General features: G+C 36.8%; 5 protein-coding genes across 5 annotated transcripts; 2 read left to right on the forward strand and 3 right to left on the reverse strand.

Annotated features, from left to right (window-relative positions):
- Positions 1 to 1068: 1068 nt before the first annotated feature.
- Positions 1069 to 1480, reverse strand: LOC115215532 (histone H2A). Its single transcript, XM_029784713.2, has one exon. The coding sequence runs from the start codon at positions 1471 to 1473 to the stop codon at positions 1096 to 1098; it is 378 nt and encodes a 125-aa protein (XP_029640573.1). The 5' UTR covers positions 1474 to 1480; the 3' UTR covers positions 1069 to 1095.
- Positions 1481 to 1739: 259 nt separating this feature from the next.
- On the forward strand, positions 1740 to 2147 carry LOC115215529 (histone H2B, gonadal-like). Its single transcript, XM_029784711.2, has one exon. The coding sequence runs from the start codon at positions 1740 to 1742 to the stop codon at positions 2115 to 2117; it is 378 nt and encodes a 125-aa protein (XP_029640571.1). The 3' UTR covers positions 2118 to 2147.
- A 1617-nt stretch (positions 2148 to 3764) lies between these two features.
- LOC115215533 (histone H2A-like) lies at positions 3765 to 4197 on the forward strand. Its single transcript, XM_029784714.2, has one exon. It carries the CDS (start codon positions 3799 to 3801, stop codon positions 4174 to 4176), a length of 378 nt encoding a protein of 125 aa, XP_029640574.1. The 5' UTR covers positions 3765 to 3798; the 3' UTR covers positions 4177 to 4197.
- A 2518-nt stretch (positions 4198 to 6715) lies between these two features.
- On the reverse strand, positions 6716 to 7250 carry LOC115215526 (histone H3). The gene has a single exon (XM_029784708.2). It carries the CDS (start codon positions 7124 to 7126, stop codon positions 6716 to 6718), a length of 411 nt encoding a protein of 136 aa, XP_029640568.1. The 5' UTR covers positions 7127 to 7250.
- A 6677-nt stretch (positions 7251 to 13927) lies between these two features.
- LOC118764667 (zinc finger protein 253-like) lies at positions 13928 to 17758 on the reverse strand. The gene is made up of 3 exons (XM_036505666.1): positions 17725 to 17758; positions 15624 to 16349; positions 13928 to 13962 (listed from the first exon to the last, which is right to left on the reverse strand). The coding sequence occupies exons 2-3, from the start codon at positions 16024 to 16026 to the stop codon at positions 13928 to 13930; spliced, it is 438 nt and encodes a 145-aa protein (XP_036361559.1). The 5' UTR covers positions 16027 to 16349; positions 17725 to 17758.

Below are 17758 nucleotides of genomic sequence, written 5' to 3' on the forward strand. Positions count from 1 at the left end.
TTACAGCATATTACGAGGTCAGGGTACTTGATTCCACGCAAAAAATCTGAGTTTTGTTTTTTCTTTAGTGAAAATTCCGGGTGGGGGTGGGGATCCCCCCCACTTGCGGACCAAAATATGGGATTTGCAGCATATTAGGAGGTCAGGATACTTGATTCCACGCAAAAAATCCGATTTCTTTTTTTGTTTTTTTTAGTGAAAATCGTGCGAGTGTTACTCTTTTATTTTACCGATCTTTTTTATTAATGGTCTTGCTTAAACCAGAATTCCGCCTAAAGTCTACAAAATGGCTATTATTTTAACAATAATTTTACTAGTGATGCTATAAAAGGAGGTTGTTGATTTATTCTCATAACAGGCAGGGTTTTTCAGTTGCGCAACAAACAACATTCACTCCAGCAACGCGGTGTTACGTTAGGAACTCGTTGAGGGGGCGAGCCTTCCATTATTCATCTCGAGAAGAAAACAGCAGCAGGAGGCAGCTGTAATAATTCAGCGGAGTTTGTTTTGACTGGAAATGATTTAAGGCAGTTTTATGATTTTAAAAAGAAGCAGTGAGCAGCCTTTTCGGTATAATAAAAAAAAAAAAAAGGGTCTCTAGCGCACATCGCACGACCACCTGATACCTTCCTCGTTATTTCTCACTGTAGTTTTCCAATATCTTAAAATTTACAACCCGCTCCTTCGTCGCTGCGGGTTGTCGAACATATGCAAATTGAAATTAAATAGACAAAAAACAAAGGATTTGCACCTCACTAGTTTGCCTCAATTTCAAATTTTAAACTTTCTCATTTATTTACTTATACCTTATCTCTCTACACCGGAACCCATCTTCTAAAATGAATCCGAAGGAAAAAAAAAGTATCGAAAACGCAGGAGTGACACTTGGAAAGTTAGGGGGAAGGGTAGATTGAGGTGGACAATATAAATTTGGAGGGGAAAAAAGCTTTAAAACTTAATTGGGGAGATGAATTAAAAAGGATTTAAGACAAAAATCGCAAACAAGAAGCCGAAAGAAAACAACACGCAAAGTGTGAGAGGCCCTGAAAAGGACCGTTGATACGATAAAGCACAAATGCCTCAGTATTAAGTAATTTACTTGGCTGCCTTCTGAGTCTTCTTGGGGAGAAGGACAGCTTGGATGTTGGGAAGAACACCACCCTGGGCGATGGTCACTCCAGACAAAAGTTTGTTCAATTCTTCGTCGTTACGGATGGCCAACTGCAAGTGACGGGGAATAATTCTCGATTTCTTGTTGTCTCTGGCAGCATTTCCTGCCAATTCCAACACCTCAGCAGCCAAATATTCCATCACAGCGGCCAAGTAGACTGGGGCTCCGGCACCAACACGTTGAGCATAGTTTCCCTTACGGAGAAGACGGTGGATACGACCGACGGGGAACTGAAGCCCGGCGCGGGATGAGCGGGTCTTGCTCTTTCCCTTTACTTTACCTCCTTTACCACGTCCAGACATATTCAAAGATTGACAGAAGCTTTCAGCAAAATACACCAAATAATATTTTTTTGAGCTTCTTTTGCCTTTAAATACAAGTTAGGAGGCTCCAGCAGTCACAAGCTGCTGAGCGAAAACGAGCGCGGTCTCATGTCACGTGATTAGGCTGCTGTCAAAATCCACCAATGAAATTGAAAGGCGCGCAATGTCAGCTAGTTGCTCCGCTGAGCCTACTTGTCAATTATAAATAGAGTAGGCAAGCAGTTTGACCGTATGTAACTGACATTATGCCACCAACACCAGCAACTGCTTCGAAAGGAGCCAAGAAGGCTTCCAAGGCTAAGGCCTCTCGCCCTACCGGCGACAAGAAGCGAAAGAAGAAGAGGAAGGAAAGTTATTCCATCTACATCTACAAAGTAATGAAACAAGTCCACCCCGACACTGGCATCTCCAGCAAAGCTATGTCCATCATGAACAGTTTTGTCAACGATCTGTTCGAAAGAATAGCCTCTGAATCTAGCCGTTTGGCTCACTACAACAAACGTTCAACCATCAGTAGCCGTGAGGTTCAGACTGCTGTCCGTCTTCTCCTCCCTGGTGAGTTGGCCAAGCACGCAGTCTCTGAGGGTACCAAGGCTGTCACCAAGTACACTAGCAGCAAGTAAATCTACTTAGTGTTTGCTCTGCGAATAACGGTCCTTTTCAGGACCACCCATATTCTCATGATTGTTACTTTCGACTTTCTATTGATTTGCGTTGTCTTTGTAAAATGTCTTGACGATACCTAAAACTGTATTTATAGCAGAATTCTCCCTGACGTCCAGGTGTATTTCATGCAAAGCTGGTTCTTTCTAAGGATACTTTGGTTTGGCTATGTCTTTAATTTTATTGAAGTTGGCACTGTCATGCTTTTATGCAAACATGTTAGGCACGCACTTTATCTCGGCACTACTAGCGAACAGTGCGCACTAGCTAGTCGTAAGTAGTCGGTCCTACAACGACTTGCGCGTATACATGTTTGTATTTCAACGCTGAATACATATAAAAAAAATGGGTTATTTATATTTTTCGAACAAAGTAAATAATTTTTTAAAAGTTTTTTAACTCTAAACCTAACCTTATTTTGTTTATAAAAAATAATTTATTTACTTAGTTTATATTTTTCGAACAAAGTAGATAAAACGCAAAGAAAAAACATTTTCAAAATTTCAACCCCACCCACCACTTCATTTTTCACTTTATTCAGATTTTTTTTTTGCGAAATACGATTATTTTGAAAAATAAAAATATTTGCAATATTTCAAGAAAAAAAAAGTATATGTACCCTCAGGCCTTCAAGCAGACTGTTCACTTGCTAGAAATAGCAGCTAAATTTCACAAAACTGCGGTAACATAAATGAAATTTCGAAAATACGATTTTTAAAAATTTTATCGGAATCGGATCCTCCGTAACCATAAACGTGGAATTCCGTAACAAAAAAAAATCAAAATATATCCATTTTACCCGAAGTAATGACGGAAAAATCGCATCTTGTGAATTTTCCGAAAGTCCCCTTTCCCTACCCCCATGGTCGCCAGCGCGTATTTTTGTTTTCATATTCGTTTTCCACACACTTGTTGACACCCCAGGCTGGTTTAATTTTTTTTTCCTGGGTGAGGATCTTTATATTAACCGATCTTTGAGGTTTGCAACAACCTCATCAATTTTACTGCAATCAAATATTGCAGTATTCTCTTAAATAGAATTTCCTGATAACACCATTACGGCTCATATACAATATATGCAAAATTTTGATTTGTAACATAGTACAGACAGACAAAATCACACGTTAGCACACAAGGCGAAATGATTAGCAACATTTTATCCATCTTAACGTTTTGAACTCAACCGAGGACGATGTGATCGATGAGCCCCCTTCCTACAAAATTTCAGGCCTTGTGAAGAAAAAAAATATTTCTAACAAGCTATTAATTTTTGGATATAGGATCCACAGTAGCCGACTGGTAGGCTAAGTCGATTTAGAACGATGTAACTAATGGCTGCATTTTAAACTCTTGATAGTTCGGGTGTAAAATTTATGAGCAACTGGTACAATTTGAGATTTGAATTCCTTTCACTTGCTTTTGTTTACCATTTCCTCCGGGGCTACAAGTTGATGCAACAGATGACGATTATTTTAATCTGGCGCCTTGTGATTTCATTGGTTAAAATTCAAAAGTCAAGTGACATGGATGCCTAATTAGCAACTACTACGTCATGGAGCCGACTAAAGCTTATTTAAAGGTAAAGTAAATATAACCAGCTAAATTTGCTGTTCGCTGCATAATCTGCAACCAATTTGAATAATGTCTGGACGTGGTAAAGGAGGTAAAGTAAAGGGAAAGAGCAAGACCCGCTCATCCCGTGCCGGTCTTCAGTTCCCCGTCGGCCGTATCCACCGTCTTCTCCGTAAGGGAAACTATGGTGAACGTATTGGTGCCGGGGCCCCAGTCTACCTTGCTGCTGTAATGGAATATTTGGCTGCTGAGGTGTTGGAATTGGCAGGAAATGCTGCCAGAGACAACAAGAAATCAAGAATTATTCCCCGTCACTTGCAGTTGGCCATCCGTAACGACGAAGAATTGAACAAACTTTTGTCTGGAGTGACCATCGCCCAGGGTGGTGTCCTTCCCAACATCCAAGCTGTCCTTCTCCCCAAGAAGGCCAACAAGCCAGCTAAGTAAATGAACTGATTTTCAACAAGAAACGGCCCTTTTTAGGGCCACTATATCTTATGTAAAGTTATCTCTTGACTTAAATTTCATGCGATAAGTGGTTTAATTTCCATTAATTTGTTTAGATTTAGCTTTCACGTTTAGGTAAATGGAGTAGATAGATTGACGTTAAAATAGGATGCACCAGTGACCAAAATGCGCGGAAAAGTTGAATAGATGTCTTCTATAAATTGAATTTGTGGAAACGGTCGTATTTAAAAACTGTGTTTATTAAGTTGAAAGTGAACTTAGATATCCAAATGTTTATTTTCTAGTTTCGTTAGTAGCCAAGGATTTTCTCTTCCGGGGCGGGATATGATTTGCTTTGCAGAATCTGTTGTTACAGGGGAATGTTGTTTTTTCTTTATATGCATGTAATAAGTGAAAACCCGATCCAGTGGACATGATTTGGAAGCAATTTAAATTTTGAGTAGGTGTTCAAAAATAATACATTACATACTATCAGCTTCTTTTGTCAGTTTGAATATTATTTGCGTATAAAATGGGACCGTTATTTGAAAATTTAATTCTGATCGTCAACGCAAACATTGTACACGTAGTTTTCATTATAATTAAGTCTACTGTCCACTGAACCTGCTAGAAATAGCAGTCAAAATCAACTCATCTAAAGAAAAAATTCCTCTGACAACTGATTCGTCAAAGCAAATATCTCGCTCCGAAAGAGAAAATCTTAGGCTACTAACGAAACGTTTTAGAAATTAACATTTATTTAAATATCCAAGTTTACTTTAACCTCAACAAACATAGCTTTTAAATCTAAATAGGAGCAGGCACGGCTGCGAGGTAAAAAGCTTGCTTTTCAACCACATGATTCTGGCACCTTGGGCAAGTGTCTTCTATATCCCTTGAGTGGATTTGGTAGACGTATATGTGTCTGTTCCCCGCCACCATCGCTTGGCAACCGATATTGATGTTTACGTCTCCGGCAAAAGGAGACGATAGAATAAGTACCAGGCTTACATTGAAAGTCCTGGGGTCGATTTCTTTGAGGTAGTGCTCTGGCATGGCCGCAGTCAAAATTCAAGTAAAAGAATAAATATAAGAAACGGTTTTAAAGTTTTAAAAGGTTTCTCTGTGTTTGTTGAAGATAAAGTAAACTATTAGGTATTTAAATACTTATTTTCTAAAATGGAAACGTTTCATTAATAGTTAAAGATGTTCTCTTTCGGGGCGGAATACCATTTGCTCTGAAGAATCGCCTATTAGAAGTGAATATTTTCTTTTCCTTTAGATAGGTGATATTGACAGCGATTTTTATCAGATTTGACTAATTGAAATGAAAATTTAAGTACATGTACCGCATTTCTCTATGGTAATATTGCGTTGACGGTCAGAAAAAATTTCAAATAACGGTTCCCTTTTATACACGAGCAAGTCATTTTCAAATTTTATCAGACTAACTGTTTTCAAACTGACAAAAAAAACGTACGTAACGGGAAAATGACAGGAACAGAACGATGTACGGTTATAATTTTTTAAAACTGAGTTTTGACAACCACTACGCAAACAATGCCCAATTCAAAGAGTACTACACGGTGACTGAGTACTTACTACAATACAGTATGTATATTAGGGAGTAATATTTATGTAACCTCTTCACTATTGTAGACTTAAAAGAAAAAAAAAACTCAGATTGTAATGGGAAAATGGAAACGGGTTGTTTAATAGAACTTTTACAAAATGCTTATCCGGGTCTTTTCCATCCCCAATAAGGTCGGTTATGCGGGGGAATCCTGCCTTACGCACGGCATTTATAAACCTATTTTTGAGAGGATTTAAGATTGAAAAAAATAAACTTTAAAATCAATTTACGAAGTCTGGATTAGGGGCATTTTAAAAATCCGAATTGTTTGCTTAAAACCCAGCAATGCGTTGAAAGATTGAAACAAATAAGAGTATGAGACATGCTAAAAACCCTTAAACAGTGCAAATTTTATTTTGGTCCTTGCATCGTATAAATTCCTGCGTCGAATACACATTCGCAAAACCTTTTGAAAATTCCAAATTGAGGGGTTATATGCAGTGCATAAAGCAAGATTCAGTCCGAATTTCTAATTCAGTTAAGATACGCAAGATATTTCAAATACAGAGTTAACTTCTAAAAACTTTTTTCTTTATACATAGACGTAACGAAAGAAACTGAGAAATATCGAAATTTGCCCATTAAAATCTAAGCGTACGACTTCGTGATAACATTAAAATATCGCGCTCCAGTGTAAGATAAGAACTAAGGACCTTCTCTAATACACACATAAAATGCAGTTACACCCACAAAATGAATGTTAATGAAAACGACGACTACATACGTGTACCTAAGAGGATTGACCATCACCGTTCGGGTTCCATTCGTTTATGCAAGGTAATACAGTAAGTATAAAGACAGCAGAAACCTGAAAAATGTAACTAAGCGAAAAGCATATCAACCGAGGGGACTTTCGATATAATATAGGGGCCCTAAAAAGGGCCATTCTACAGTGCTAAAAGCAACTTAAGCTCTCTCGCCACGGATACGACGGGCAAGCTGGATGTCCTTGGGCATGATGGTCACTCTCTTAGCGTGGATAGCACACAAGTTGGTATCTTCGAAAAGACCAACCAAGTAAGCTTCGCTAGCTTCTTGAAGAGCCATCACAGCAGAACTCTGGAAACGAAGATCAGTCTTGAAGTCCTGAGCGATTTCACGAACAAGTCTCTGGAAAGGAAGCTTCCTGATGAGAAGTTCGGTGGATTTTTGGTAACGTCTGATTTCACGAAGAGCAACGGTACCGGGCCTGTAACGATGAGGTTTTTTCACACCGCCAGTAGCTGGGGCACTTTTCCTGGCTGCCTTGGTAGCCAGTTGCTTACGTGGAGCCTTTCCACCGGTGGATTTACGAGCAGTTTGCTTAGTACGAGCCATCACGATATGTCAGCGAACGGAGAATGAATAAATAACGTGAGCAACGGTCACTCTTTATATAGTAACCGTTAGAGAAAGAAAGACTGGGCGGGAAGATAGCTTCCTTAGATTTTACAAACGACAGCTGCCCGCCAAAGCGGCTGCTGCTGATATCACACTGTTCATTCGCTATCCTATCTTCCTAAGTGCTAGATTATAGTAGTTTTTATTTTTGTTAAAAATGTATTCATTAGATGATAATAGATTACTTCTTTCTAATGTTAATTGTCAGATTTTTTATAATGTTATAAGGATGGTTAATTTGAGGGTTTATGTATGTGATATTGTTGTTAGGCTTACGGTAAGGTTGATATGAGGAAGTATTACGGTTAAAGTTAACGTCTAGGAAGTTCACGGGGTTGTTACCTGTTTCAATAGTGATGGATAGTCCTCGGTTTTTGAAGAAATTGTGTAGTCTTTTTTTTTTTTAGTAGAGTTCAAGTTTCCTATTGGTGGTATTTCTAAGAATAGTTCGTCGTCGCGGTAAAGACCACCTTCCAGTTCAGGGAATTCTTTAAATAGGTGTAGAAGTTAAATTCCGACTAAATTGGTTACTTCAGCGGTGTCTTGCGCGCCCATGGGTACATCGAAACAGTCTGGTGTATCCTTCTTTGTCCAATATTTACCTTGATAAAATATTATAGTTTTTCTAGCTTCAAGTATGATTTTAATTTCTTTCATTGATAATTTAATCATATTCTTGGCAAAGATAAGTGCTTAATTGATTAATATAGGGTTGATAGATTGGTAATAGTTGGATGAATTTACATTTTTTCTTATCTTGTATGTTGTATCTAGTGGGTTTTTTTTTTTTTTACCACAGGTTGAGTATTATTTTGGATTTCAATAAATGTATAGATTTCCTGTTTATCGGACAATACGATTATACCTTTTAATTTTGAGAGTTCATTAACTTTATGCTTCAAATAACGTAGATGATTATTCCTTAGAACGCTTTTAAAAACTTAATATTTCTTAGTAGTCTTCTAATTTTTCTAATATCCTATTTGCTGGTGGGATTTTCTGGGATGTAAAATTTCTTCTAATATTCATTAGTTCTTCGTTTGTTTTGCTGTCTAATTTTTCTTCTGTACTATTTTGTTTGTCAAAGAAAAGAGCTTTCCATTTCATTCTTCTGGTGATATGGAATTTAGCTATTATATATTTAATGTACTCCTTACGGGTAGGTGAAGAGACGTCTTTAAGAGATGTTTCAATATTAATCTTCTCCATTTTCATTTTTATTAGAAATCGGTTTCTTATTAACATTTGGTTTATTAATAATGTTAATAGTAATATATATGTGAAAAGGTTGATAAAGAGCTATAAAGATTCCCATAGAAACTCAACAATTTTTTTTAAAATGGAGGAAAGGATATGTTAAAACTCAAAAGAATTTTAATACATGCAAATGATCGATTATTTTCCTTTATTAGATTTTTATATATGAATTATTTTCGTATATGTCAGTATACTTATGTGCACCCACTACTCCATAAATAAATTTTTAAATTCTGATGTTCACAATGCACCTTATATTAGTTAAACACTCATTACAATATACTTCTCTCTCACTTTATGCCTAGCTAGACTCTTAACTCACATTTTTATTCATACACAAACACAGTCAACCTACTAAATATAGATAATTATAATTAAAAAAAAAATTACTACTTTGTCCTAGCTTTATTAGATGAGATGCCGGTTTTGTGCCGGGTAGAAGCACCACTGATGCTATATTCCTGGTCCGACAACTGCAGGAGAAGTACCTAGCTAAAGATAAACCCCTCTACATAGCTTTTGTGGACTTGGAGAAAGCCTTTGACAGGGTTCCCTGATCCCTTATCTGGTGGTCGATGCGGAAACTGGAGATTGACGAATGGCTAATAAGGGCTGTACAGGCTCTATACAGAGAGGCTGTCAGCAAGGTTAGGATTGGCAATGAATATAGTGAAGAATTCCGGGTAGAAGTAGGTGTACACCAAGGCTCAGCCCTCAGTCCCCTTTTATTCATCATAGTCCTCCAGGCAATAACAGAGGAATTCAAAACAGGATGCCTCTGGGAGCTCCTCTATGCTGATGACCTGGCTCTCATAGCAGAATCACTACCGGAACTAGAAAAGAAATTCAAGGTGTGGAAGCAAGGGTTAGAATCAAAGGGCCTTAGAGTAAATGTAGCAAAGACCAAAGTTATAGTAAGCAGAAAGGCGAACTCAGCACACACACCCTCGGGCAGGTGGCCCTGCACAATCTGTAGGAAAGGGGTAGGTAGAAACTCCATAAGATGCACCCAATGTAAGCTATGGACGCATAAGAGGTGCAGCAACATCAAAGGGAAATTAACTGATAAGATAGCTTTAATGTGCGGCAGATGCACAGGGACAATAGACACCACAGACATTCAGAAAACAGATTCCATCACACTCCAGGGGAAGAAACTAGAAGTAGTTGATAGTTTCCGCTACCTGGGTGACCAAGTTAGTAGTGGAGGTGTATGCTCAGAGAGTATCACCACTAGAATACGAATAGCCTGGGCAAAGTTCAGAAAGCTCCTACCCCTACTGGCGACAAAGGGTCTCTCGCTCAGAGTGAAAGGTAGATTGTATGGTGCATGTGTGCGAACTGCCATGCTTCACGGTAGTGAAACATGGGCTGTGACTGCAGAGGACATGCGTAGACTTGAAAGAAATGAAGCTAGCATGATCCACTGGATGTGTAATGTCAGTGTGCACGTACAACAGAGTGTAAGCATCCTGAGAGAAATGCTGGACATAAGAAGCATCAGATGTGGTGTGCAAGAGCGACGCTTGCGATGGTATGGTCATGTACTGTGGATGGATGAGGAGAGATGTGTGAAGAAGTGCCACTCCCAAACAGTTGAAGGTATCAGGGGGAGAGGTAGACCCAGGAAGACAAGGGATGAGGTTGTCAAGCATGACCTCAGAGCGTTGGGCCTCACTGAGGCAATGGCGAAGGACCGAGATCTCTGGAGATATGCTGTGACTGCAAAGACCCGGGCTTCTTCCTGCACCAGTTCCGCATAGCCCCTGCCCATTCAAAGTACCCTGGATTCCAGAACGTCCCGCTGTGCTTGAGGAGACCTGTTGAGTCAAGTACATGAACATGAAGATCGAAATAAATATCAATGGAAATAGTAGTTGTGATACCTGTGCCGGTGGCACATAAAAAGCACCATCTGAACGTGGCTGTTGCCAGCGCCGCCTTGGCTGGCACGTTAAAAGCTCCAACCGATCGTGGCCAATGCCGGACCCCCCTGGTACCTGTGCAGGTGGCACGTAAAAAGCACCCACTACACTTGTGGAGTGGTTGGTGTTAGGAAGGGCATCCAGCTGTAGAAACTCTGCCAGATCAGACTGGAGCTTGGTGCAGCCCCTGGCTTCCCAGACCCCGGTCGAACCGTCCAACCCGTGCTAGCGTGGAAAACGGACGTTAAACGATGATGATGATGAAATATATATAATATAAATATATACATATATAATCATCATTATCATTTAACGTCTGTTTTAAATGCTGGCATGGGATGGACGGTTCGACTGGGGTCTGAGAAGCCAGGAGGTTGCACCAGGCTCCATTCTGATGTTGTAGTGTTTCTACAGCTGGATGCCCTTCTTAACGCCAACCACTCTAAGAGTGTAGTCGGTGCTTTTTTTACATGCTATTGGCACGGGTCAGAGGGGACTGGCATCGACCATGATCGGATGGTCCTTTTTACGTGACACCGGCACGCGAGTCAGTCAAGGCAGCGCTGGCATCGGCCACGTTTGGATGGTGCTTTTTACGTGCCACCGGCACGGGGACCCCAACTACAATTTCCATTTGATTGATTTGATTTGATTTTGATGTACTTGACTCAATAGGTTTCCTCAAGCACGGCATGCCGCCCTACGATCAAAGGTACTTTTGAGTGGGCTGGTTATACGACACTGGTGTAGGTTACAGCTGTGAACTCACTTTATTTGCCGGGTCTTCTCAATCACGGCATATCCCTGCATTTCTCACATCTATTTTCATTCCTCTACCTCACTCTCTATTTCCTATCTTATGTAAATTAACTATTGCTTAACAATCCTCTTACACCGTCTCTGATGAAGAAATATAATAAATATCCTAGAAACAGCTGTAAGACCTTATATTTATAAATGTTCTAAAATCTACACAGCCTTGGTTTTTTTATCTCATTACGAAAAAAAATTTTTTTTATATACACACGCTGGTATATGACCTAAGTTGGACTCCTTATTCGCATAATTACCGAATCTGGAACTTAAATATGGTCTATCCATAGCACTTATTCAGCATTACCTGACACCGTTACCTCTCATAACCTATATATATATATGCATATATATATACATGAATATATATATATACATACATATACACATATATATACAGATTTTGGACAAAATAATGGAAACGCCTTAAAATTTTAAACAAATTTATTTTAACATGGGGCAGGACCACCTTTGGCAGTAATTACAGCTTGAATTCTATGAGGTATGGACTCATACAAAGTTTGAATTGTTTCCAAAGGAATTTTTGTCCATTCTTCAGCTAATACAATATCCAGTTCTTGTAGTGATGATGGTGGAGGATATCGAATCCTTAATTGTTTTAAAATGCACTCTAAATGTTCAATAATATTGAGATCTGGGGACTGTGGTGGTCAGATAAGATGTTCAACTTCACTGGAATGCTCCACAACCATAGTATGAATTTGATCTGATAAAATGCTTAAACAGTCTTGACTATTAATTCTGCCATGAAGGGAAAATTGAGATGAAGTTTGGGTTTGTACCTGAATAGGGTATAACCAATGCCCTTCGCCCAGTAAGCATTGCAGTTGTTCTTAGCTAAAAAATAGGTATCACTATGAATTTTTGAAAATATTTAAATGTAATTTCTACTGTTCTGTATCTTGGAGACCATCCAAAAACAACACTTTGATACCTCATTTGTGAAATTTGGATATTTTAAGAAACACTAGTAATGCACCCGTGTTGCCTACATTTTATGACCTATAGTTACAGTGTATTATTTGTTCCTTTCTTATGGATAGAATCAGCACACGAGGAGCATGAAGCAAAAAACTATTCTTTATAAACATGTTTTTCCGTCATTTTCTGATGAACAACACAGCAGTTTCCATCTATCAAATTCAGTCGCAAGTCTGTGGTTGGCCTAAAGCTATAGTAGAAAACACTTGCCCATGCAGAGGGACTGAATGTGGAACTCTGTTGTTGGGAAGCAAACTTCTCAACCACACAGTCATTCTTTCACCTAATATGTGTGTGTGTGTTTACATTTGTTGTTAAATCAAGCATTGTGCCTCACTATGTCTCAAAGTTAGCAGTTCATCAAGCAGAGATCTATATAATATATGCCAGATTGAAATACATACTGAGATCAGTATGATCAATTAAATTTTTGAAGGTGATACCTCATCATGGTGAGTCAGACTTAATGGCTTTCAATTTAAGGTAATGGATTACTAACTACAAGATAATGAGTTCAAAACTTTGTATTGAGCTTCAACTCTATATGATAACACTATTTGTATATCTCAGTCTATTTGACTTCCAACAATTAACAATTGTAATTTGAAGTTGAATGGTTAGCAATAAGAAAGATGTCCAGATTTCTTTAAAAATTATTGTGTAAAATATTCTGAGAAAAGGTATTTTTTTCACAACAAAATACACACACAGAGTTAAAGCCTGTCTGATTACCTCCTTTGTAAAGCCGAAAATCATCATGACAATTGGTCTAGCTGCTTGACTGTGAAGAGGATACAAACAGACAGACAAACATAACACCCGTACACCCATTATAGTAAGATGCTGTGCTGGAGAAGACCATTCAACCCATGCAAATATGGAGAACGGATGTAAAAATGAGAATGATATAAGCAGTTCAGAGCACAACTTGAAAAGTAGAGTTCTGGAATTGTTTCCTGCATTTAGTTTTGTTCATATAATTTTTGACTAATTACTGCCATCGTCTACTGAGATTTTCATTTAGTTGGGTTAATAAACATTTAATGTCATGTTATAAATGAATCCCACCACCTATCTTCTATAAATATATTACTGAACTGAACTGAAAAGATAAATCATGTCTATTGATTTGAGTACGCAATGAATCTGTTGGTCAAAACATAATAACATTCTTTACATGTCATGGTATATTGGATTACTATTCTCAACAAGGAAACTTAAAGAAATACCTAACTTTGCTTAGTATATCAAAAGTATTTCAGGTAACCTCAATACTACTTATATTTATTTCACCTTAATATAAATAATGAATTCCAATATAGTTCTTTACAGTTGTATACATTAGGATGCACACTACCTTACTGAAAAATGTTTACATTGTAAAAATATTTGGAAAATTATCTTTCACTTTACTCCCAAAGTAGGTGGTATTACCCCCCTCCCTCCCCGAGTAGTGGAAAATGACAAGGGGCATTGAAGAAAAGTAAGGCGATTCATGTAAAAACAACAAAATGATAGGTTTGTTAGGTAAAATTTTATTTGTAAAATACGGTTGCATTGAATTTGCTTCAGAAAGAGGTCTATGGTGGTTAGTTGGGGTGGGATGCTAGGAATGTGGCCTGGGTGTCAAGTGGGCAGCAGCCCGAAAAAGCTTGGGAATATTGCTGTAAAGCAATATTCCCCAAAACTGCAGACAAGATTGGCATCAATAATTATACCACTTTATAAAAATTTCAATACCTTATATGCAATTAATGTGTTGCTGTGTTGTTTGTTCTAGAAATCATAAATAACAAAATATCACACATGTAAGTTTTATACATGTATGTAATTTTAAACAGTATCAGTGAATTGGGAAATATGTTTTTCTTAGAATGCTTCTCACTTGGCTAACCTCAACAGACTGACTACATTATGTATTCAATGACCATTACCACCACTATTTAATGTACAAAGTTATCCTATTGTTTATTTCTCATTCCCTGCATAACCTTTGGTAGCTGGTATTGAGTATCAAATAACATTATTAAATTACAGTTTCAAAGTTAACAGTTAATGAAGACCAGTTTGGAGAAATTTGCATCTTTTATCACACATTGCCCAAGTTTTTGGCTAGTTCTGTGTATAAAATGATAGGTGAATAATTTAATAATGAACCAGCTTTATTTCAATTTCAGGTTATTAAGGATTATTTACAATGAATAATGAGATCAGAAGTTAGGATTCTGGGTTTTACAGAAAAGATGCCAAAAGATTCATACTATATGTAACATTATGTATAACAGACATGTTCAACACACTCCAGCATGTAGAATGTACATTTAGATTATGATAATTCACAAATTATACGATCTACTTTGCATAAATAAAAGAAGTGATAAAATTACATAAAACTAAACCAACAACAGAAGCATTCTTTTGATGGGATATATACTTAACAAAATTCTCATGGTATATGATGAAAGAATGTATATATGATCCAGAATATTTGTAATGTATCATGCATATATTCTAAAAGGAAGGTTTTACAAAAAAATTATCACAGTGACAAGGTATTTCATCAATGTAGGTATAGTTGAAGATATATAAAATTTAGAACTAGCAATCCAAATTTGATGTTTAAGACATTTTTTCAGAGACGTATTTTTGATAAAGATGCAGTTACTCTACTGTATGAATACATATATGTGTAGTTAAGTGACATTTTTGAGAGAATGATTTATCACAGACTTCACAGTGACATGGCTTCTCTCCAGTATGAATGCGTTTGTGATTAGTTAAGTGATCATTTCGGGAGAATGACTTACCACATATACCACAGTGGTATGGCTTCTCTCCTGTATGAATGCGTTTGTGTTCAGTCAAATGATGGTTTCGAGAGAATGATTTACCACAGATATCACAGTGATATGGCTTCTCTCCTGTATGAATGCGTTTGTGAGTTGTTAAGGTAAGTCCGTGAGAGAATGCTTTACCACAGATATCACAATGATATGGCTTCTCTCCTGTATGAATCCGTTTGTGAGATGTTAACTCACAATTCTGAGAGAATGAGTTACCACAAATCTCACAGCGATATGGTTTTTCTCCTGTATGGATGCGTTTGTGAGTAATTAAGTAATCATTTCGAGAGAATGATTTACCACAGATATCACAATGATATGGCTTTTCTCCTCTATGAATACGTTTGTGAGTTGTTAAATGACTTGTTTGTGAGAATAATTTACCACAGATATCACAGTGGTATGGTTCTTCTCCTGTATGAACACGTTTATGAGTGGTTAAGTGGCTTGTTTGAGAAAACAATTTCCCACAGATATCACAATGGTATGGCTTCTCTCCTGTATGAATGTGTTTGTGAGTAGTTAAATGATAATTTCGAGAAAATGATTTACCACAAATATCACAGTGATATGGTTTCTCTCCTGTATGAATGCGTTTATGATTAGTTAAGGTAATTCCATGAGAGAAAGATTTACCACAAATGTCACAGTGGTATGGTTTCTCTCCTGTATGAATACGTTTGTGTGTAGTTAAGTGGCCCTTTTCAGAAAATGATTTCCCACAGATGTCACAGTGATATGGTTTTTCTCCAGTCTGAATGTGCTTGTGATTTGTTAAGTGGCTTTTGTGAGAGAATGATGTATTACAGATATCACAGTGATATGGCTCATCCCCTGTATGAATGCTTCTGTGAGTAGTAAAGTTGCCTTCTCTACAGAATGATTTACCACAGATATCACAATGGTATGATGGTTTCCTTTTCTCTTTTCTTATATCATAAGGTAAACCAATCTTTTTAGATTGTATTTTACATTTAACCTTGTTCTCACAATTCATTTTCTATAATCTCACTACAAATCATAGATGTCTTTTTTTGTTTTTATAATTTATCCTATGGAAACTTTCTGATGCTATATTCTCAACAACAAGATCAGAAGATGCAATAAACTTCCTAATGATCCATGTTTAATTAGAAAGTAAAATAATTTTCCAGACATTCACATTCAGTTACAGGAAATGTTTCACAGCAATTTACAATATATTCAACAAAACAAAGTAATAACTTTTCTCTAGTGTCTTCCTTTAGTCTTTAAAAGATGATAGATATCGATGATGCTTCTCAAGCAAAAACTTCTGTTATGCCAATGCCATCTGATATTCTGAAATAATACAGAAACAGTATAAGATGCAGAAGATATTTAAAATGTAAAGATTAAACAGTGGAAATCTTACATTTCTAAATTTATAAACTGCTGATATAAACATCTACCTTAATATTGGTTTCAAATTTTGGCACAAGGCCAGTAAAATTATATCAACCTCAGTGCTCAACTGGTACTTATTTTATCAACTCAAGAAGGATGAAAAGCAAAGTCAATTTTGGTGGAATTTGAACTCAAAACATAAAAACAGAGGAAATGCAACTAAGCATTTGGCCCATTATGCTAATGATTCTGCCAGCTTGCCACTTTAAATATCCACTTTAATATCAAACTTTATGTTTTAATTTGTTGTACAAATTACATCATACAACATATACAAGGGTCGTATAATGTAACTACTGATTTCAGCCACATCTTCAAATTGTGTAGCATTATATATACTAGTGTGAATATGTTATTTTTAAGATAGCAAGTTTTACAATAATTTGATATCATTGTATCATATATTCCTATAGTGTCTATAGCATGCATGTTGGAAGAGCACTGGCAAGACATACAACATGAAGGAAGCTTGAATGTCAACAGTGGAAAACATAAAGTAGAGTATTGATATTAAAAGAACATGCATTTATAAAAGCAATGAAAAATTATTGCCAATTAATTTTAATATATATATATATATAATATATATATATATATATATATATATATATATATAAAGTTAAAATGAGGGTGAAAAAATTGGATATTAATTTAATAACATCATTTTAACACCAGTGGTTTAGCGCATAAAAAACTGAGATTCAGTAAATATTATTAATACATATATGAGAGGGAATCCACTATATGGATGCCCTTAAGCTAAAAAGAGATCCGCATGAGTCTCAACCACTAAGAATTGTTCTCAAGAAAAATTTAGCACACTATGAACGTAGTCCTGCTCGCTTACGTTCATAGAGTGCTAAATTTTTCTTGAGAACAATTCTTAGTGGTTGAGACTCATGTGGATCTCTTTTTAGCGTAAGGGCATCCATATAGTGGATTCTTTCTCATATATATATACACACACACACAGACTTTGGCACATTTTTAGTACAGTTTGTAGTTGTTACTAAACACAATATAATTGTAAATACCATTAACCTATCTACATTTATGTGTAGAGAAAAATCAAGCCTATCACATTCACATTGTTGTAACTCTTGATGTAAACCAAACAAAAGAAGCGTATTGTTTGTTTATATTTAACATGCAGTTATGTAATCAAATACTGTTACATACAAAATGAAAGTGAAGTGAAGCAAGCTGATATGTAGATATTTAATCTTAGTATTACTTATGTTGAAAAGGAAAATACTAAAAGTGTATTTACCATTGATAAAACAATGAAAGCTTGTGACAGTTGA

Source organism: Octopus sinensis, linkage group LG9 (genome assembly GCF_006345805.1).
Source record: "Octopus sinensis linkage group LG9, ASM634580v1, whole genome shotgun sequence".
Classification (NCBI taxonomy): Eukaryota; Metazoa; Mollusca; class Cephalopoda; order Octopoda; family Octopodidae; genus Octopus; species Octopus sinensis.